The 24,986-nt window shown below is 33.7% G+C and overlaps 1 protein-coding gene across 1 annotated transcript in view; it reads left to right on the forward strand.

Annotated features, from left to right (window-relative positions):
• The first annotated feature begins 767 nt into the window (after positions 1-767).
• The window catches only part of LOC134690160 (uncharacterized), an 85,884-nt gene continuing 61,665 nt past the window's right edge, over positions 768-24,986 (forward strand). Inside the window, exons 1-8 of the mRNA XM_063550136.1 lie at positions 768-783; positions 3,448-3,470; positions 4,434-4,517; positions 8,336-8,434; positions 8,772-8,822; positions 9,208-9,309; positions 9,897-10,004; positions 13,038-13,109. Coding sequence (XP_063406206.1) covers positions 768-783; positions 3,448-3,470; positions 4,434-4,517; positions 8,336-8,434; positions 8,772-8,822; positions 9,208-9,309; positions 9,897-10,004; positions 13,038-13,109 — 555 coding nt within the window. The remainder of the gene's footprint in view (positions 784-3,447; positions 3,471-4,433; positions 4,518-8,335; positions 8,435-8,771; positions 8,823-9,207; positions 9,310-9,896; positions 10,005-13,037; positions 13,110-24,986) is intronic.

Consider the following 24,986-nt stretch of genomic DNA (forward strand, 5'->3'; position numbering starts at 1 on the left):
CATAATCTGATGTACAGTAGTTGTTGTTTGTTTATGTAATATATTCGTGTTTCTCGTTTCTCGTTTTGTTTATAATATAGATTAGACCGTTGGTTTTCCCGTTTGAATGGTTTTACACTAGTAATTTTGGGGCCGTTTATAGCTTGTTGTTCGGTGTGAGCCAAGGCTCCGTGTTGAAGGCCGTACTTTAACCTATAATGGTTTAATTTTTAAATTGTTATTTGGATGGAGAGTTGTCTCATTGGCACTCACACCACATCTTCCTGATAATATCTATCTATTTCTAGAACGAAAGTAGCTTAACTAATATCATGAGTATTACAAAAATAGATTTACGTGACAACAATTTATCGATAAGGGTAAATAACACTCACAATAGCAACAAAAAGGGTTGCAAACGCATAGTTTTGAAATATAATTGGGTTTTCCTTTGCGTGAATTGGGTTTTTGAACCATGCAATTGTCAGTTGAATTAGTTTTCAATTGTTTTCATTGCTTAATCGTGCAAATATGCAGCTTATCTAGAACTCTAAATAGTGAAGGTTTAGAGGTCCATATTAATGAGACAGCAATCAATCAATAAAAGAGGTCAAAATAGAATCAAACAATACACAAGCATCTTTTTAACATATTCTTATTTCGACCTGAAATAGAAACATTTATATTCTCATTTTAAGCATCTGTCATCAGTATTTATTTGATCCCTGTCCAGTCAATGTGGTGTTATAGATAATTAAGTGTCCAGTCAATTTGATCTCTGTCAAGTCATGGCTGTTATTATAGGTAAGTGTAAATCATATGTGAATTATATAGGATCATTTAATTACTACTGAAATTTGTTTCTGAAATTAGTTTCAACTGTAAAATATTCAAACTCTTAAAGGGGAGATAATTAACAAATAGTTTTAACATTCAAAATTCCAAAAACCAATACTTTATAGAAAACAAGACAAAAATCAGAGAACATGATGATATCATTGCAAAATTATTGTCCTTCAAAAAAAGATTGGTAGAACTTATGTGTAAACTTGGGGTAAAGTATAAAAAAAATGTGAGGTATTTGTTGGAGCTTAATCAACTATAAACGTAATATAGAAAGCAGAACAGAACCATACTGTTAACTTCATCTAAATTGAGTTCTAAGGCTACATTCCACACTGACATCAACCCTATATAAAATAGGTAAAACACAACATCATAACTCCCGCAATATTTTCAACAGTATATGTCAATGAGAACGCAACCCAACAAAGTAAAAACAGAGATGTGTAGAGGTCAATATATAGTCAATGAAAAAAAAATTCAAATGACAAGGTCTAGATTTTCATGAAGCTGGCCATAAGGATAAGGATTTATTTATGTTAATGAAATAATTAAAAAAATATACCTTTATTGTTCATAATTGTTGATAAAGAAACATTCATAAATATCACAACAGTTACTGAAAACAAAAAGTACCGATACAGTATTATTAAGTCACTTTGTGATACATATATTTTACATATATCAGACTAAAACAAGTAAATATGATTTATCAATATTTTTCAGAGGTGCTTTAGATGATGGCACTTTCTTACTGATAAATTTAGCTGACCTCCGTTTTCATCAAATTAGTATGTATTGTATCATAGATGTCATTAGCTCATCACTTGGCGTTCGTCGTCCATATTTGATGTCGTTATAAATTTCTACAAAAATCTATCCCGAAACTATTGGGACAAATTTAACCAAACTTGGCCAAAATCATCATTAGAGTATTTAGTTTTAATAATGTGTCAGATGATCCTGCCTGCCAACAAGCATGGCTGACACGGCTATAAATATAACATAGGTGTTAATTGCAAGTTTGTCTTTTATCTTGAAAACTAGTATTAAAAGAGAAAATCTGACAAGGCAGTTAAAACGTTGAGATCTACCTACTGTTTATTTACATCAAAACTGCCAGAAGACTTCTTATAGGAGTTATTGCCCTTAAATGTCAAATTTTACTGATATTTTATGAATTCCTGTTTTAGGGGCCAGCTGAAGGACGCATCCGGGTGCGGGAATTTCTCGCTACATTGAAGACCTGTTGGTGAACTTCTGCTGTTGTTTTTTTATTTGGTCGGGTTGTCTCTTTGACACATTCCCCATTTCCATTCTCAATTTTATTATTATTTTCCAAAGTATAATAGATAAAGATAAACTGTGATATGGAAAAATTATCAGACAGACAAGATCTATAAATAAGACAAACATAGCTGAAATCGTCAGGCGACTCCATATCTGAGTCATTGCTAATTTAAAGACCAATTTTACAATTTTTTGCAACTTTGATTAATAATCTACTCCTCTAAAACTACTGGCCACAATCATTATTATCGTATATATATTTAAACAAATATGTCCGATGGCCCTGTCTGCAAACAAACATGGTTGACATGGCTTAAAAAATAAAACATGGGGTAAAATGCAAGTTTTTTCTATCTTGAAAAATGCTATGAAAAGTGACAATCTGACAAGAGCAGACATGTTCTTAATTTTAAGACCTTCCTGTTGTCTATACATATCAAAAATGTTTGAAGACTTCTTACGGGAGTAATTGCCCTAAAATGTAAAATTTTTACTTTTTTTTTTCATTTTTGCTGATTATTTTGAAATTTATAATCGATAGAAAGATCATTTAATAACCCCCGTTTTACCCTTGAAACTTGAGATAAAAAGTTTCATTTATGCTTTATACATGTTATACGCAGGGGCTTTCTGGAAAATCCCAACTTGAAACTCCGTAAAATGCTTCCATTGAAAATTATTTCTTTTTCGGAGACAAATTGAACTCCAGTCCTGGTTGATTACAGGATAATGAAAATAGTATTGCAGAATAAATAATTTGGCCAACGATGTTTGATTCTTTATTGTTTGTTGAATGTGTTTGATTGAGAACAACAGGAAGTGTTAAATCGGGAAGTTGTTTAAATGCAAATCGTTGCTGGTGAATCTTGTATGGAATACAGAATCATTATAAATATTCTTAAATACACAATAAATAAATAAATTTTAATATTTATGTTGCTCAATAAGTGCAGAAATAAATATTAATCTCTGCTAATTTGTGTCTCGCCTTGACGGAGTCAAAAAGCTATACATAGTTATGCTGTTTCCGGTGGGGGCGACGGGGTCAACAATGTATAAGTTCGTGATTAGGTCTAGTTTATGGTGAACCACAAGTGGTAGGTCATTCATATTTGGTATCCAGTTGTATAAGCATCTGAAAACAACTGAAATGGTATATACATTATGAAGTGTTAAAGGTATGTTATTGAGCACTTAACACAGACGAGACTCAGTATCACTTATTTCAGTATGTACCATTTCAGAGTTGTGGTTGTTGATAATTTTCAATTAGCAGAAACTATTAGCCTGGCAATTATTACTTAACAGATTTATACATTTATTTTTCTATTTTAGGAAATATGGAAAATTGGAATAAGGTAAGATTTTTTGTTGTTAAATTTTTTTTTAAACATCATTTTTTTTGTCAAACCTTCATGGAATTTTAAGAAACTTGGACAGAGCTTTTTTATGAACAAAATACTGTAACCATTATAACTCGTGCAATACAGCATTTTATTTTTTAACTGCTCGCTAAACATGGGAAAGAAGTGACGAAGACCCCTAAACGCATGAATGATGTTCACTAAAACAAAAAGTTTTTGACGGAAATGCAACGTTCTCAAAAGAGGTCTATTCATTTTAATTACCCAAGCTTACCTATTGTTTGTCATAAAACTTGGAAGTAGTGATTAACACCTGTAAAAACACATAAGTGTCAAATATGTCCCCACAGACAAAAAGGCTACTTGATCATTGAATACTCACTATTTATTAATTTCTTTTTCTTGATTGAAAATATGTTTTTGGGCTAAAATATTACAAAAACAAAACTGTTATTTCTTTAACAGAGTAAGCTCAGAGACATTCAAAGTAAATCTGTCAAAAAAATTATATCACCAAAAATACAAATATTACACTGCTCCTTTCCAAGTTGTTATAAATTGCATGTTTATTTTGAAAATATTGAAACACAATTTTCACTCAGATTAGCTTTTTATGTGAGGATGAAATGTTTAAAAAAAAATCTTTTTTTTTTCAAAACTTAGGAACAGTATACAATGTAATCGTAAGCAGGGTTTCCTCTGGGTCAAATTTCTTTTTCTCCAACCTCTTTTGTCAAAAGAATATATTTTTCGCTACTTTCAATTTCCCCCCCCCTTCCCTTCCCCAACTATTGTTTGTCACATTGTTGTATACTAAAGAGTCTCCCTTGTGTTAACCAATAAAAATCAGTCATTCTAAAGTGTCCAATAGTCATTGTCTGGCATTAGCGTGAAAAACATTTAAGTTACTACACTCTTTACATTCTGTTAAATGTAAACTCTTTTTCTTTCTTACAGAAACTTATTGAAGCTGCTGAAAAGGGAAGAGTAGAAGAATTGAGGCTTTGCCTAGCGAACGGAGCTAACATTGATTCTCAAAAGGTAAACATGTAACATTGACTATCAAGTAGGTAAATTTTTAACATTGAATATCAAGTAGGTAAACTTATCATGACAACACTGGTGTTCAACACAAAACATGATACATTATGACTTAACACTGATTTTCAACACAGAACATGAGACACATCATGACACAACACTGGTGTAAAACACAAACCATGTAACACATCAGGACACTACAGTTATGTTCAACACAAAACGTGAGTCACATCATGACACAACACTGATGTTCAACACAATACATGAGACACATCTTGACACAACACTGATGTTCAACACAAAATATGACATCTTGACACAACACTGATGTTCAATGTTCAACACAAAACATGAGTCACATCTTGACACAACACTTGTGTTCAACCCAATACATGAGACACATCTTGACACAACACTGGTGTTTGACACAAAATATGACATCTTGACACAACACCGATGTTCAACCCAAACATGAGTCGCATCATGACACAACACTGAAGTTCAACACAATACATGAGACACATCTTGACACAACACTGATGTTCATCACATAACATGAGACACATCATGATACAACATTGGTGTTCATCACAGAACATGAGACACATCATGACACAACATTAATTATCAAACACAGAACATGAGACACATCATGACACAACATTGGTGTTCATCACAGAACAAGAGCCACATAATTACAGAACATTGAAGATCAACATATAACACAAGCTACATCATAACATAACTGTTGTTCATCACAACAAATGAGCCACATCATGACACAACCATGGTCTTCAACACAGAACATGAGACACATCATGACACAACAATGGTGTTCAACACAGAACATGAGACACATCGTGACACTACAGTTATGTTCAACACAGAACATGAGACACATCATGACACAACACTGATGTTCAACACAGAACACTAGACACATCATGACACAACACTGATGTTCAACACAGAAAATGAGACATATCATGACACAACACTGATGTTTAACACATAACACTAGACACATCATGACACAACACTGATGTTCAACACTGAAAATGAGACATATCATGACACAACACTGATGTTCAACACATAACATGAGACATATCATGATGCAACACTTGTTTTCAATACAAAATAGGAGACACATCATGAAACAACATGCATTTAAAGATAACATGTGACATATCATGACACAACACTGATGTTTAACATGGAGCATGACACAACACTGGTGTTCAACACAGGACATGACTCATATGACAGAACATTGATGTTCAACACAGAACATGAGAGACAACAGGACACAACACTTATGTTCAACACAGAACAAGACACATATTAGGACACAACAATGATGTTCAACACGGAACATGAATCACATGACACAACACTGGTGTTCAACACAGAACATGAGACACAACAGGACACAACACCGATGTTCAACACAGAAAATGAGACAAATCAGGACACACCATTGATGTTCAACACAGAACAGGAATCACATGACACAACACTGGTGTTCAACACAGAACATGAGACACAACAGGACACAACACTGATGTTCAACACAGAAAATGAGACACATCATGACACAACACTGAGACATACATGTAACCAGATTACTGCACTGAAACCTATCATTTTTTAAAGCATAACACTGACATACTAATACTAACATATGTTCTCCACCTGACTACTCAGAGTAAATAGACAACAAATATAACAACAAACAACACATGGTCTGGACCTGACTACTCAGAGTAAATAGAAAACAAATAAAACAACACACAACACATGGTCTGGACCTGACCTGACTACTCAGAGTAAATAGACAAACAAATACAACAACTAACAACACATGGTCTGGACCTGACTACTCAGAGTAAATAGAGAACAAATACAACAACAAACAACACATGGTCTGGACCTGACTACTCAGAGTAAATAGACTAACAGGTATAACAACACACAACACATGGTCTGGGCCTGACCTGACTACTCAGAGTAAATAGACAAACAAATACAACAACTAACAACACATGGTCTGGACCTGACTACTCAGAGTAAATAGACAAAACAAATATAACAACACACAACACATGGTCTGGACCTGACTTCTCAGAGTAAATAGACAAAACAGAAATAACAACTAACAACACATGGTCTGGACCTGACTACTCAGAGTAAATAGACAAACAAATACAACAACTAACAACACATGGTCTGGACCTGACTACTCAGAGTAAATAGACAAAACAAATATAACAACATTAAACACATGGTCTGGACTTGACTACTCAGAGTAAATAGACAAACAAATACAACAACTAACAACACATGGTTTGGACCTGACTACTCAGAGTAAATAGACAAACAAATACAACAACTAACAACACATGGTCTGGACCTGACTACTCAGAGTAAATAGACTAACAGGTATAACAACACACAACACATGGTCTGGACCTGACCTGACTACTCGGAGTAAATAGACAAACAAATACAACAACTAACAACAAATGGTCTTGACCTGACTACTCAGAGTAAAAAGACTAGCAAGTATAACAACACACAACACATGGTCTGGACCTGACTACTCAGAGTAAATAGACAAAACAAATATAACAACACACAACACATGGTCTGGACCTGACTACTCAGAGTAAATACACAAACAAATACAACAAGTAACAACACATTGTCTGGGCCTGACTAATGAGAGTAAATAGACATACAAATACAACAACCAACAACACATGGTCTGGATTGTCTGATTTGGTACAGGCATAAAATATGGAGGGGTTAAACAATATTTGTTTTTGTACGATTCCCCCTTGGTCTATCTCGGCCATTGGTATTAAAAACAAAACACAAAATTAAAAAACCTGCACTGTTCAAATACCATTGGTCTGTATGGAAACTGATACTTACTCATTATACTGAATCAACATTAAATCAAAATTCAGAATTTAATTAGACAGTTTTAATGGAAAAAAATGTATGCAGGGTTTGATTTTAAAATATTTTGTATTTTTGTTTGAGTTTTGGATGGTAAAGTTCTTATTTTGCTTTTTAACAAGAAACCATTTTTTTTACTAATGTTTCACGTGATGTTGTGTTAACAACTTTGGTCAGATAGTGATATGTATAAAGATCTAATTTAGAAACATTTTGTAAAAAGGACAAATAGTCGTTAGAAATTCCATTTTACTCATATGATTGTTCTGAATCTGAAAATACTACTCTTTTTCACTTTTCTTTGATTTTTTTTTTTAATTTATGAGTATACTGAATCTTCACTAAATCTTCTTGTTAATTAGACATGTTTAATGGACAACAAATACTTGTATGCATAATAATAATAATAATAATAATATTTATTTAAAGAGGGACTCATTTTCTTTTTGTTGTACTACAAATGTAACTCAGGAAATAAAACTTTTTTCATGCTTTTTTGAATGATTTATTTTATTAAAATTTATGATTAAATGGAATCTACACCTAATCCTTTTAACACACAAAATCATGTTGTTAATTATACAGGTTTAATGGACAACAAATATTTGTCATAATCATATAAAGTGGGGTCTCATTTAACTCATAGTATTGTTCTGAATCAGAAAATATAACTTTTTTCAATTTTCTAAAAAAAAAATGATTTTATTAGAATTAATGATCATACTGAATCTACACTAAATCCTGTTGTTAATCAGACAGTTTTAATTAATGTGACTATTTATTTTTGTTTATATTTATTACACAACATTGTCCAGTTTATCAAACAAGTTTTGATGTCAGTTGTGTTATTCCAGGATGATGGATTGACAGCATTAATGGTGGCTGCCAGGGTAGGACATGTGGAAGTATGTCAACTTCTCCTGGAGAACAGATGTAACAAAGATATCACAGATGTATGTTATCTACTAAATCTGATCACATTACTTTTAATCAACACTTATCATGTTGTTAATAAGACAGTATTAATGGACAGTTAATGTTTGTAATACTTATATAAAGTGGGGTCTCATTTTACTAATAGTATTGTTCTGAATCAGAAAATATAACTTGTTTTCATTTTTCTTTAAAAAAAATATTTTCTTATAATTTATGATTAAACTGAATCTACACTAAATCCTGTTGTTAATAAGACAGTTTTGATTAATGTGACAGTTTTATTTTTGTTTATATTTAATACACAACATTGACCAGTTTATCAGACAAGTTTTGATGTCAGTTGTATTATTCCAGGATAGAGGATGGACAGCATTAATGATGGCTGCCAGTAAAGGACATGTGGAAGTGTGTCAACTTCTCCTGGAGAACAAATGTAAAACAGATATCACAAATGTATGTTATCTACTAAATCTGATCACATTACTTTTAATCAACTCAAAATAATGTTGTTAATTTATACAGGTTTAATGGACAACTAATGTTTGTTATAATTATATAAAGTGGGATCTCATTTTACTCATAGTATTGTTCTGAATCAGAAAATATAACTTTTTTTCATTTTTCTTTAAAAAAATTATTTTCTTAAAATTTATGATTAAACTGAATCTACACTAAATCCTGTTGTGAATTAGACAGTTTTAATTAATGTGACTGGTCATTTCTGTTTATATTTATTACACAACATTGTCCAGTTTATCAGACAAGTTTTGATGTCAGTTGTTTTATTCAGCATAGCACTGGATGGACAGCATTAATGTTGGCTGCCATATGGGGACATGTGGAAGTGTGTCAACTTCTCCTGGAGAACAGATGTAACAAAGATATCACATCAGTATGTTATCTACTAAATCTGATCACATTACTTTTAATCAACACAAAATCATGTTGTTAATTAGACAGGTTTAATGGACAACTAATGTTTATAATAATTATATAAAGTGGGGTCTCATTTTACTCATAGTATTGTTCTGAATCAGAAAATACAACTTTTTTTCATTTTTCCTTAAAAAAAATATTTTCTTAAAATTTATGATTCTACTACTGGATCTACACTAAATCCTGTTGTTAATTAGACAGTTTTAATGTATGTTATCTACTAAGTCTGATCACATTACTGTTAACCAACATAAAGTTGTTGATAAGACAGGTTTAATGGAAAACTATTGTTTGTAATAATTACATAAAGTGGGGTCTCATTTTTCTTGTCTCCTCGTACTTAATCAGGAAATACAAGTGTGACTGGTCATTTTATTCAGTTTTGACCACTGATTCATGTGATATACATTTTGTTTCTATTTATTACACAACATTATCCAGTTTATCAGACAAGTTTTATATCAGTTGTAGGATATGTTGTATATTATTGACATTGAGAAAATATTGTCCATAATATTTACTTGTTATTTGGTATTATTATAGAGTGATGGACAAACCGCTTTACATCTGGCTGCTAAGTGGGGACGTCTACAGACCACAAGATATCTCGTAGAACAAGCTAGTATCAGTCCCTTGGTCAAAACACATCAGGTAATATTTTACAGTATATGCTCAGTATTCAACTAGTAAATAATGCATCACGAAAATGATGTTTAAGATATTTTTGCTCAAATGGACTTTTTTCTCAAGGTTAAAGAATGTCATATGATCCTTAAAATTGAACTAAAAATATGAAAGTGATTTATAGACTTAGATGGCTAAATGTTATTATAAAACACATGCACATAGACAATCATATAAAAGAAATCATTTTTTTTTTCAAAATCTTCTAAAATAAAATGACTGTGTTTATAGACAACTAACACATTTTGGGTGATTAGTTATACTAAAAGGGGATAATTTTATTAATCCATAATTCCATAATTTGTTAGCCAAATTATATGAATATCTCAGTTTTAGGGAAAATAAGCAATAGTAATAACCTATATTAAAGTAAATGGATAAAATAATTTTTGATATCAAAAATAATAATTTGTTTTGATTCAAAATTAGACCTGGCAATATCCTGAATATGACACTTGTTGTTATTAAACAAACTGTAAACAAACAATCTGTCAAAAGACCCATACACCAATCTGTTGTCGTGACAATGATAACAAAATTATTAGATCGTATCAAAATAGTCTTAAGGGCATACGATACAGTTACAGGGGAGGTAATGACATTGCTAACGTAAAATGTTATTTTCGCGACGTCAAACTGTGACATATCGGGAAAAGATGCATTTTTCGACTGATTTTTATCATTCAAACTGATTTCATTTGGAAACGAGTTCATGGACCCCTATTTTTCAAAACAGCAATTTGTTTCATTTTGCAGGGAGATTATGTGACCTAAATTTTATAAAACTGTAAATAGAGGATTTTTTTTAATTTTGATAAACACGCAGCAAAAAATGACGTATTTTCCTCTATTCATGAACATTTGATAAATATAAGTTATTTCTGAATAAAAAATGCATACGTTTTTAGGATACTTATAAAATACAGAAATTACCGATTATTTAACAAAAACAAATTTGTGTTTATCTTTTATAACAAAAAAGTTATGGCTTTCTTTCGAAAAAAGAAATTACGGCCACAAATCTGAATTTTGAGCAAATATACAAAATTTCGACCTCATTTTACTCAAAAAGTAGCACATGAAGGTATATTTTTTATTACATATTTGATTTAATCAGGTAAAAAATAGCCTATATGCAAATTTTCACGAACTTGTAAATACAGGATCAAAACTGTATTGTATGCCCTTAAGGATGTTCGCTGCTCAGTTTCAAAATAAATAACTTTTCATAAAACTAGTATGTATTGATAGGGAATAAATTGAGGAATCCAAACAGAAATTTTTTTTAGGGGTCAATGTGCTTGTTTTCGAGATATTAGCCATTGTAATTTTAGCGGGAAAATGTTTTCTCTTGATTTTTCATAGCTTTATCATTGACCAGTTAAAGATCTCAAATACTATTAAAAAATAAATAATATTTTATAAGACTTTTACAAATGACTTATAATTATACACGTAAAAGATTTATAAAAAGAAAAATGGGGTTCATGTACCAAATATTTTAAGGCATTCAAATGGTTTAAACCAGAGGATTCCGAAATTTTACAAAATTCCAAAACATGACAAGCAGACATCCTTAAGCAATACATTAAATAAAGGCAACAGTAGTATACCGCTGTTTGAAATTCATAAATCGAAAGAGAAAAAACCAAATCCGGGTTACAAACTAAAACTGGAGGAAACGCATCAAATATAAGAGGAGAACAATGACACAACAGAAACACAACCTTAAAATGTAACACACACAGAAACGAACTATAATATAACAATGGCAATTTCCCTGACTTGTTACAGGGCATTTTATAATAAAAATGGTGGGTTGAACTTGGTTTTGTGGCATGGCAAACCTCCCACTTTAATGGCGATGTTAATTATAACATTGAACTGACAACATTACTTGACAGGACTACAATACAAAAATATTGGAGAAAATATAGGAGAGAGAAACAAATAAATAATAGCCAACAAAAGGTACTAGGTTAAAAATTTAATACATCAGACGTACAAGTTCATAATATATTTAAAATTAAATAGTTAAAAAAATATTCTATTGTAAAAGTTACTTTATCTAAGTTATCTCTCCTTATATCGAAGTTATCTCCCCTTATATGGCAAAGTTTAAAAAAAATAATAAATCTGTTTTTTTGTAAAATATAGCAGTAAATATGATAAATCACATTATTTTCTATATTAACATGAAAAGTCTTACACATAAATTACATACAACTTTCGAAATTTGCACATTTTATTAAAGATCTCAACTGTTTGTTGTCCGTTTTTATCAAAATCCAATATGGAGGAAGACACCGCAGCCTCCTTAAGACTGCAAATTTCTTCAAATTCTTGTTTTTAAAAGCTATATAGTTGGAATAGTTGCAGAAAAAACTCTCAACTGTGCTATAATTTATGTATTTCCTTATTTATACGATGTCAGTGATAAAACTAAAAACTATGAAATCTGTAAAATAACAATATATAGTTATAGGAGGATATGGATAGGGTATACAGAGTAGAAAATCATGAATGATAGAAAAAAGCTTCGAGAATAAGGAGAATTGGGCAAAAAGATGAAGAATAGAAAATAATGGAGTGCAAAAATATAAAGAATAAAGAAAAATGGGGTGCTAAAATATAAAAATAAAAAGTTAAAAAGACCCCCAAATCCTACAACCCCCATCTAGACATAAGGATGCATTAACAGATTTAAAAAAAAAACGCGTAAAAAAAATACAAAGACTAAATGCTTACAGATTGAGATTATTTCATATGCTTTAAAAAAAAGTTAAAAGCCTTCTTAAAGGCTACAGAAAAAGTTATAAAAATATTCAGAAAGTTGTTTCATGAGTTATATTTTATAATAGAAAATAATATGGTAAGCACCTGTAAAAACAAAATAACACACCACTCTGCTGCTACTGGTCTTGTTTATTGTATGATATGTGTAACAAAAGTCTTCTTTGTAATAATCAGATAAAGGCAATATAAAGATTTGTATTTCAGGGTAAGACTCCATACGATCTAGCAACAGAAAATAAATATGGGCAGAATAAAGAAGTGATGGAATACTTACAGGTACACATACTTTTGAATTACATATGCTTACCTTTAGAACAAATCAGGTACAAAACACAGTCTGTAAGGTAGATGATACCATAACCAGCAGTGGTACTAAACACTGTCTATTAGGTAGAGGATACACTTACCAGCAGTAAAATTAAACACTGTTGGGTTCCATATAGCGGGTTATTTTCCCAGGGTGTTTATTTTCGCTTATTTTTGGCGTATAAATGAAATTAGCAAACAATGTATGCATACGCTTGTTATTTCAAATAGTTTAAAGCGTTTTTTTTAACGATTTTTTTTCCAGTCAGCAGGTCAATAACTAAATATGGTAGTTTAAAAAAATAAATGCAAAAGGGCATTGTACTCACTTGTATTTTTTAAAATGAGGTTGTGAAGTCTAATTAAACTGTATACCCCTATAGATTATATTTTTAGTGTCAAACAATTAAATTAGGGCTCGCCGAATGACAGACGCCCTATAGTGATCAGTCTGTCCGTCCGTCTGTAACAAATTGTGTCCGCTCTATATCTAGAGGACCGGTATGATTTCAAAGTTTAATATACTTGAAATGTATATTAACTAACACCAGAGGGTGTGTCATAATGTATGTACAATTTCCTAGGTCAAAGGTCAAGGTCAAAAACTTTGGTTTCAGTTGACAACCCCATGTCGAATGGTAAAGATGCAAGTTTTTTTACCACACATTATTCACAGCGGGGCCTACAGAGATTGCTCCCATCTCAGTGATATCTAATTAATTGGTAGGTACTCTTGTCAGGTATTTCTGTCTCCTGCGTAACGTGTTTTGGGGAGCATGGAAATACCAGGCGTCTGTCCATCCGTTTGGTCTTGTTAGCACTTTCACAGGTACAATTCTTGACAGATTTTTATAAAACTTATAAAATAGGTTTATATCAGCAATATAATGATGTCCGATCGACTTTTTTTAAAAGAGTTATGCCCCATGGAAATTTTAATTTTTTGAAAATGGCCTTGTCAGCACTCTTACGGATACCATTATTGCCAGATTTTAATAAAACCTATACTATAAGTTAATATCGGAAGTATCTCGGACAAGTTCTATAATGGTGTTCGATCAACTTTTTTGAAAAGAGTTATGCCTCCTGGAAATATTAGATTTATTCAAAATGGCCTTGTTAGGGCTCTTACTGATACCAATACTGCCAGATTTGTTATAAAATTTAAACTATAAGTTAATATCAGCAATATCTCAGACAAGTTATATAGTTATGTCTGATCGACTTTTTTTAAAAGAGTTGTATGCTCCATGGAAATTTTAAATTTATTGAAAATGGCCTTGTCAGCGCTCTTACGGGTACCATTATTGCCAGATTTTAATAAAACCTATACTTTAGGTTAATATCAGTAGTATCTCGGACCAGTTCTATAATGGTGTCCGATCAACTTTTTTGAAAAGAGTTATGTCTCTTGGAAATATTAAATTCATGGTAAATGGCCTCATAAGTGCTCTCCCGGGTATATTTCTTGCCAGATTTTTTTTATAAAACTTATACCATAGGTATACATATCAACACTATCTCAAAAAAGTTATATGATTGTGGACAATCGACTTTTTATAAAGAGTGTATGCCTCTTGGAAATATTAAATTTATGGTAGATGTCCTCGTCAGTGCTCTCATGGGAACAATTCTTGACAGATTTTTATAAAACTTATACTATAGGTTAATATCAGCAATGTCTTGGACAAGTAATATATTTATTAATGATTGACTTTTTTTAAAAGAGTTATGCCATTTGGAAATATTAAATTTATGGAAAATTGCTTCGTTAGTGCTCTTATGGGTACAATTCTTGTCAGATTTTTATCTAACTTATACTATAGGTTACTATCAGCAATATCTCAGACAAATTCTATAAGGGTAGACAATAGACTTTTTTAAACATAGATATGACCCTTGAAAATGTTAAGTATGTGCAACGTGGGGGACATAGGAACTCTGTTCTTTTATATCTTTATTAATCATGTTAATTAGTGCCAAATTTCTAAATAATTTTACAACCTAGTTAGTACATCAAAGGTCCGCTTAATTTCGAAACTAATCAACTGTAGTTTGTACACCTGTGGCAAATATTGAAGATACTGGTATTCTTTTGATTTACTGCATCAAGATATAATCAATAAATAAGGCGTCATTAAAGTGAATAAAACAAAAACAAAAATTAAATTAAATCATAACAATAGTCAATTGTTTGATTGACATTTTTAACTGCAACCATTTCAGTCAAAATATTGAAATGAGAATTATGAATCCGCCAAAACCGTTTCCTATACATTGTTTTCCCTTAATTGAGATATTTTACACCCGTGAAAAAAAAACCACTATACAGTATATAATACCCTTACCTACATTGGTACCTCATATTGTCAAGAAGATGGTGGCCTTACCAGCAGCGATACTTAACACAGTATGTTAGGTAGATGATACCCTTACCAGCAGTGGAACTAAACACTGTCTGTTAGGTAGATGATACCATTACCAGTAGTGGTACTAAACACAGGCTCTTAGGTAGATGATACCATTACTGGCAGTGGCACTAAACACAGGCTCTTAGGTAGATGATACCATTACCAGAAGTGGCACTAAACACAGGCTCTTAGGTAGATGATACCATTACCAGAAGTGGCACTAAACACAGGCTCTTAGGTAGATGATACAATTACCATCTGGGGTACTAAAAACTGTCGGTTAGGTAGATGATACCCTTACCAAGAGTGGTGCTAAACACAGGCTTTTAGGTAGATGATACCAATACCAGCTGGGGTACTAAACACAGGCTCTTAGGTAGATGATACAATTACCATCTGGGGTACTAAAAACTGTCGGTTAGGTAGATGATACCATTACCAGAAGTGGCACTAAACACAGGCTTTTAGGTAGATGATACCAATACCAGCTGGGGTACTACAAACTGTCGGTTAGGTAGATGATACCCTTACCAGTAGTAATAATAATAATAATATAATAATAATAATTCTTTTATTTAAAGAGGGTTACACAGTTAGCTATAAAGCTAATCTTCCCTGAGGCACTCATGAAATACAATGAAATATAACAAACAATTCAAACAGGCACACATACATGAATAATGAAATACAAAATTGTCATGAAGTATACAATTTTTAAAACAGGTAAAAATTACAAATTCATATATGACATATATATACATGTATAGCAATACCATCAACTATAACAAGTTTGAGTAAGTGTGTGAAAATTATTATGCATTTAAAAAACACACAGCTTCTTAATATTCCAACCAGTAATTTTTTAAATCTTTTTTGAATGAGCTTGTACTTGATGTTGATTTTTTCAGGGATATTGGTAAATTATTCCATATAATAGATCCTGAATATATAAAAGATTTCTTATAAAGCTCTGTTTTGGCTTTTGGAACTTTTGCAAGAGGCATTTCTCAAACAATATTGGTTTATTTATGGCATTTCATTGAATTTTTCAGTGAGATATACAGGGGCTTCATTTTTAAGGCATTTCTGCATAAAAACTGCTTTGTGGTATGAGATTCTGTTCTCTACTGTCATCCATCCAAGCTGTTTAAACAGGGAGCTGATGATGAAAGTGGATCAGCATCTAAAATAATTCTTGCAGCCCTTTTCTGCAATGTTATTATTCTAACTAGCTCATTTTTAGCACAACCACTCCAAATAATACAACAATAATCTATCAGTGGGAGAATATAACCATTATAAAATAATTTTCTTAGATCAATTTTTAGAAATTTCTTGATTTTAGAGAGTAAAAAAAGTCTAGATGAAATTGTTGTACTTAACACTATCTGTTAGGCAGTTAATACCATTACCAGTAGTGGTACTAAACACAGTCTGTTAGGTAGATGATACCATCACCAGCAGTGGTACTAAACACTGTCTGTTAGGCAGATGATACCTTTACCAGCAGTGGTACTAAACACAGTCTGTTAGGTAGATGACACCCATTACCAGCAGTGGTACTAAACACTGTCTGTTAGGTAGATGATGCCCTTACCAGCAGTGGTACTAAACACAGTCTGTTAGGTAGATGATACCATCACCAGCAGTGGTACTAAACACTGTCTGTTAGGTAGATGATACCATCACCAGCAGTGGTACTAAACACTGTCTGTTAGGTAGATGATTCCCTTACCAGCAGTGGTACTAAACACAGTCTGTTAGGTAGATGATACCCTTACCAGCAGTGGTACTAAACACTGTATGTTAGGTAGATGATACCATTACCAGTAGTGGTACTAAACACTGTCTGTTAGGCAGATGATACCTTTACCAGCAGTGGTACTAAACACAGTCTGTTAGGTATATAATACCCTTACCAGTAGTGGTACTAAACACTGTCTGTTAGGCAGATGATACCTTTACCAGCAGTGGTACTAAATACTGTCTGTTAGGTAGATGATACCATCACCAGCAGTGGTACTAAACACTGTCTGTTAGGTAGATGATTCCTTTACCAGTAGTGGTACTAAACACTATCTGTTAGGTAGATTATACCATTACCAGTAGAGGCACTAAACACTGTCTGTTAGGTAGATGATACCTTTACCAGTAGTGGTACTAAACACAGTCTGTTAGGTAGATGATACCATCACCAGCAGTGGTACTAAACACTGTCTGTTAGGTAGATGATACCCTTACCAGTAGTGGTACTAAACACAGTCTGTTAGGTAGATGATACCCATACCAGTAGTGATACTAAACACTCTCTGTTAGGTAGATAATACCATTACTAGTAGTGGTACTAAACACAGTCTGTTAGGTAGATGATACCCTTACCAGTAGTGGTACTAAACACAGTCTGTTAGGTAGATGATACCCATACCAGTAATGGTACTAAACACCATATGTTAGGTAGATAATACTCTTACTAGTAGTGGTACTAAACACTGTCTGTTAAGTAGATGATTCCATTACCAGTAGTGGTACTCGCCACTGTATGTTAGGTAGATGATACCATTACCAGCAGTTCTACTATGCACAGTCTGTTAGGTAGATGATACCATTACCAGCAGTGTTACTAAACACTATATGTTAAGTAGATGATACCCTTACCAGTAGTGGTACTTAACACTGTCTCTTAGGTAGATGATATCCTTACCAGTAGTGCTACTAAACACAGTCTGTTAGGTAAATGATATCAATACCAGCAGTGGTACTAAACACAGTCAGTTAGGTAGATGATACCCTTACCAGTAGTGGTACTAAACACTGTATGTTAGGTAGATGATACCATTACCAGCAGTGGTACTTAACACTGTCTGTTAGGTAAATAATACTCTTACTAGTAGTGGTACTAAACACTGTCTGTTAAGTAGATGATACCATAGCCAGTAGTGGTACTATACACTGTATGTTAGGTAGATGATACCATTACCAGCAGTTCTACTAAACACAGTCTGTAAGGTAGATGATACCATTTCCAGCAGTGTAACTAAACACTATATGTGAAGTAGATGATACCCTTACCAGTTATGGAACTTAACACTGTCTCTTAGGTAGATGTTACCATTACCAGTAGTGCTACTAAACACAGTCTGTTAGGTAAATGATATCAATACCAGCAGTGGTTCTAAATACAGTCTGCTAGGTAGATGATATCATTACCAGCAGTTGTACTAAACACGGTCTGTTAGGTAGATGATACCCTTAGCAGCACTGGTACTAAACCGTGTCTGTTAGGTAGATAATACCTTTACAAGCAGTGGTACTAAACACTGTCTGTAAGGTAGATGATACCATTACAAGTAGTGTTACTAAAAACAATATGTAAGGTAGATGATACCATTGCCAGCAGGGGTACTATATATAGTCTGTTATGAAGATGATATCAATACCAGCAGTGGTACTTATTACCGTCTGTTAGGTAGATGATACTATTACCAGTAGTGCTACTAAACACAGTCTGTTATGTAGATGATATCAATACCAGCAGCGGTACTAAACACAGTCTGCTAGGTAGATGATTTCATTACCAGCAGTGTTACTAAACACAGTCTGTCAGGTAGATGATACCACTACCAGCAGTGGTACTAAACACTGTCTGTGAGGTAGATGATACCTTTACCTGCAGTGTAACTAAACAATGTCTGTTAGGTAGATGATACCGTTACCAGCAGTGTTACTTAACAAAGTCTGTTAGGTAGATGAATCCTTTACCAGCAGTAGTACTAAACACAGTCTGTAAGGTAGATGATACCACTACCAGCAGTGGTACTAAACACTGTATGTGAGGTGGATGATACCTTTACCAGTAGTGTTATTAAACAATGTCTGTTAGGTAGATGATATCAATACCAGCAGTGGTACTAAACACAGTTTGTTAGGTAGTTGATATCATTACCAGCAGCGGTACTAAATACAGTGTGTAAGGTAGATGATACCACTACCAGCAGTGGTACTAAACACTGTCTGTGAGGTAGATGATACCTTAACCAGCAGTGGTACTTAACAATGTCTGTTAGGTAGATGATACCTTTACAAATTGTGGTACTAAACAATGGTTTTTAGGTAGATGATACCATTACAAGCAATGGTACTAAACACAATCTGTTAGGTAGATGATACAATTACTAGCAGTGTTACTAAACACAGTCTGTTAGGTAGATGATACCCTTACAGTAGTGCTACTTAACTCAGTGTGTTAGGTAGATGATACCCATGCATACCAGTAGTGATACTAAACACTCTCTGTTAGGTAGATAAAACCATTTCAAGCAATGGTACTAAACACAATCTGTTAGGTAGATGATACCCTTACCAGTATTTTTACTTAACACTATCTGTTAAGTAAATGATACCATTACTAGTAGTGGTACTAAACACAGTCTGTTAGGTAGATGATACCCTAACCAGTAATGGTACTAAACACCATATGTTAGGTAGATAATACTCTTACTAGTAGTGGTACTAAACACTGTCTGTTAAGTAGATGATTCCATTACCAGTAGTGGTACTAACCACTGTATGTTAGGTAGATGATACCATTACCAGCAGTTCTACTATGCACAGTCTGTTAGGTAGATGATACCATTACCAGCAGTGTTACTAAACACTATATGTTAAGTAGATGATACCCTTACCAGTAGTGGTACTTAACACTGTCTCTTAGGTAGATGATATCCTTACCAGTAGTGCTACTAAACACAGTCTGTTAGGTAAATGATATCAATACCAGCAGTGGTACTAAACACAGTCAGTTAGGTAGATGATACCCTTACCAGCAGTGGTACTAAACACTGTATGTTAGGTATATGATACCATTACCAGCAGTGGTACTTAACACTGTCTGTTAGGTAAATAATACTCTTACTAGTAGTGGTACTAAACACTGTCTGTTAAGTAGATGATACCATAGCCAGTAGTGGTACTATACACTGTATGTTAGGTAGATGATACCATTACCAGCAGTTCTACTAAACACAGTCTGTAAGGTAGATGATACCATTACCAGCAGTGTAACTAAACACTATATGTTAAGTAGATGATACCCTTACCAGTTGTGGAACTTAACACTGTCTCTTAGGTAGATGATACCATTACCAGTAGTGCTACTTAACACAGTCTGTTAGGTAAATGATATCAATACCAGCAGTGGTTCTAAATACAGTCTGCTAGGTAGATGATATCATTACCAGCAGTGGTACTAAACACGGTCTGTTAGGTAGATGATACACTTAGCAGCACTGGTACTAAACACTGTCTGTTAGGTAGATAATACCTTTACAAGCAGTGGTACTAAACACTGTCTGTAAGGTAGATGATACCATTACCAGTAGTGTTACTAAAAACAATATGTAAGGTAGATGATACCATTGCAAGCAGGGGTACTATACATAGTCTGTTATGAAGATGATATCAATACCAGCAGTGGTACTTATTACTGTCTGTTAGGTAGATGATACTATTACCAGTAGTGCTACTAAACACAGTCTGCTAGGTAGATGATTTCATTACCAGCAGTGTTACTAAACACAGTCTGTAAGGTAGATGATACCACTACCAGCAGTGGTACTAAACACTGTCTGTGAGGTAGATGATACCTTTACCTGCAGTGTAACTAAACAATGTCTGTTAGATAGATGATACCGTTACCAGCAGTGTTACTTAACACAGTCTGTTAGGTAGATGAATCCTTTACCAGCAGTGGTACTAAACACAATCTGTTAGGTAGATGAAACCATTACAAGCAATGGTACTTAACACAATCTGTTAGGTTGATAATACCATTACTAGAAGTGTTACTAAACACAGTATGTTATGTAAAGATACCCTTACCAGTAGTGCTACTAAACTCAGTCTGTTAGGTAGATGATACCCTTACCAGTAGTGATACTAGACACTATCTGTTAGGTAGATGATACCCTTACCAGTAGTGTACTAAACACAGTCTGTTACCAGTAGTGTTACTAAACACAATATGTTAGGTAGATGATACCCTTACCAGTAGTGTTACTAAACACAGTCTGTTAGGTAGATGATACCATTACCAGCAGTTTTACTAAACATTATATGTTAGGTAGATGATACCCTTACCAGTATTGATAGGTAAATAATACTCTTACTAGTAGTGGTACTAAACACTGTCTGTTAAGTAGATGATACCATAGCCAGTAGTATTACTATACACTGTATGTTAGGTAGATGATACCATTACCAGCAGTTCTACTAAACACAGTCTGTAAGGTAGACGATACCATTACCAGCAGTGTAACTAAACACTATATGTTAAGTAGATGATACCCTTACCAGTTGTGGAACTTAACACTGTCTCTTAGGTAGATGATACCATTACCAGTAGTGCTACTAAACACAGTCTGTTAGGTAAATGATATCAATACCAGCAGTGGTTCTAAATACAGTCTGCTAGGTAGATGATATCATTACCAGCAGTGGTACTAAACACGGTCTGTTAGGTAGATGATACCCTTAGCAGCACTGGTACTAAACACTGTCTGTTAGGCAGATAATACCTTTACAAGCAGTGGTACTAAACCTTGTCTGTAAGGTAGATGATACCATTACCAGTAGTGTTACTAAATACAATATGTAAGGTAGATGATACCATTGCCAGCAGGGGTACTATACATAGTCTGTTATGAAGATGATATCAATACCAGCAGTGGTACTTATTACTGTCTGTTAGGTAGATGATACTATTACCAGTAGTGCTACTAAACACAGTCTGTTATGTAGATGATATCAATACCAGCAGTGGTACTAAACACAGTCTGCTAGGTAGATGATTTCATTACCAGCAGTGTTACTAAACACAGTCTGTCAGGTAGATGATACCACTACCAGCAGTGGTACTAAACACTGTCTGTGAGGTAGATGATACCTTTACCTGCAGTGTAACTAAACAATGTCTGTTAGGTAGATGATACCGTTACCAGCAGTGTTACTTAACAAAGTCTGTTAGGTAGATGAATCCTTTACCAGCAGTAGTACTAAACACAGTCTGTAAGGTAGATGATACCACTACCAGCAGTGGTACTAAACACTGTATGTGAGGTAGATGATACCTTTACCAGTAGTGTTATTAAACAATGTCTGTTAGGTAGATGATATCAATACCAGCAGTGGTACTAAACACAGTTTGTTAGGTAGTTGATATCATTACCAGCAGCGGTACTAAATACAGTGTGTAAGGTAGATGATACCACTACCAGCAGTGGTACTAAACACTGTCTGTGAGGTAGATGATACCTTAACCAGCAGTGGTACTTAACAATGTCTGTTAGGTAGATGATACCTTTACAAATTGTGGTACTAAACAATGGTTTTTAGGTAGATGATACCATTACAAGCAATGGTACTAAACACAATCTGTTAGGTAGATGATACAATTACTAGCAGTGTTACTAAACACAGTCTGTTAGGTAGATGATACCCTTACAGTAGTGCTACTTAACTTAGTGTGTTAGGTAGATGATACCCATACCAGTAGTGATACTAAACACTCTCTGTTAGGTAGATAAAACCATTTCAAGCAATGGTACTAAACACAATCTGTTAGGTAGATGATACCCTTACCAGTATTTTTACTTAACACTATCTGTTAAGTAAATGCTACCATTACTAGTAGTGGTACTAAACACAGTCTGTTAGGTAGATGATACCCTAACCAGTAATGGTACTAAACACCATATGTTAGGTAGATAATACTCTTACTAGTAGTGGTACTAAACACTGTCTGTTAAGTAGATGATTCCATTACCAGTAGTGGTACTATGCACAGTCTGTTAGGTAGATGATACCATTACCAGCAGTGTTACTAAACACTATATGTTAAGTAGATTATACCCTTACCAGTAGTGGTACTTAACACTGTCTCTTAGGTAGATGATATCCTTACCAGTAGTGCTACTAAACACAGTCTGTTAGGTAAATGATATCAATACCAGCAGTGGTACTAAACACAGTCAGTTAGGTAGATGATACCTTTACCAGCAGTGGTACTAAACACTGTATGTTAGGTAGATGATACCATTACCAGCAGTGGTACTTAACACTGTCTGTTAGGTAAATAATACTCTTACTAGTAGTGGTACTAAACACTGTCTGTTAAGTAGATGATACCATAGCCAGTAGTGGTACTATACACTGTATGTTAGGTAGATGATACCATTACCAGCAGTTCTACTAAACACAGTCTGTAAGGTAGATGATACCATTACCAGCAGTGTAACTAAACACTATATGTTAAGTAGATGATACCCTTACCAGTTGTGGAACTTAACACTGCCTCTTAGGTAGATGATACCATTACCAGTAGTGCTACTTAACACAGTCTGTTAGGTAAATGATATCAATACCAGCAGTGGTTCTAAATACAGTCTGCTAGGTAGATGATATCATTACCAGCAGTGGTACTAAACACGGTCTGTTAGGTAGATGATACCCTTAGCAGCACTGGTACTAAACACTGTCTGTTAGGTAGATAATACCTTTACAAGCAGTGGTACTAAACACTGTCTGTAAGGTAGATGATACCATTACCAGTAGTGTTACTAAAAACAATATGTAAGGTAGATGATACCATTGCCAGCAGGGGTACTATACATAGTCTGTTATGAAGATGATATCAATACCAGCAGTGGTACTTATTACTGTCTGTTAGGTAGATGATACTATTACCAGTAGTGCTACTAAACACAGTCTGCTAGGTAGATGATTTCATTACCAGCAGTGTTACTAAACACAGTCTGTAAGGTAGATGATACCACTACCAGCAGTGGTACTAAACACTGTCTGTGAGGTAGATGATACCTTTACCTGCAGTGTAACTAAACAATGTCTGTTAGATAGATGATACCGTTACCAGCAGTGTTACTTAACACAGTCTGTTAGGTAGATGAATCCTTTACCAGCAGTGGTACTAAACACAATCTGTTAGGTAGATGAAACCATTACAAGCAATGGTACTTAACACAATCTGTTAGGTTGATAATACCATTACTAGAAGTGTTACTAAACACAGTATGTTATGTAAAGATACCCTTACCAGTAGTGCTACTAAACTCAGTCTGTTAGGTAGATGATACCCTTACCAGTAGTGATACTAGACACTATCTGTTAGGTAGATGATACCCTTACCAGTAGTGTACTAAACACAGTCTGTTACCAGTAGTGTTACTAAACACAATATGTTAGGTAGATGATACCCTTACCAGTAGTGGTACTTAACACTGTATGTTAGGGAACATATATTTATTCTAGTGAGCTTCCTCCAGGCATGCTTGGAGGATGCTCCGAGCATTTTAGAGAAGCTAATATCGTTAATACACCATTCCACTCCCATTAATGTCAATCAAATAGAAGAGTTTATAGGCAA

The sequence above is a fragment of the Mytilus trossulus genome, chromosome 11 (assembly GCF_036588685.1).
Source record: "Mytilus trossulus isolate FHL-02 chromosome 11, PNRI_Mtr1.1.1.hap1, whole genome shotgun sequence".
Lineage (NCBI taxonomy): Eukaryota > Metazoa > Mollusca > Bivalvia > Mytilida > Mytilidae > Mytilus > Mytilus trossulus.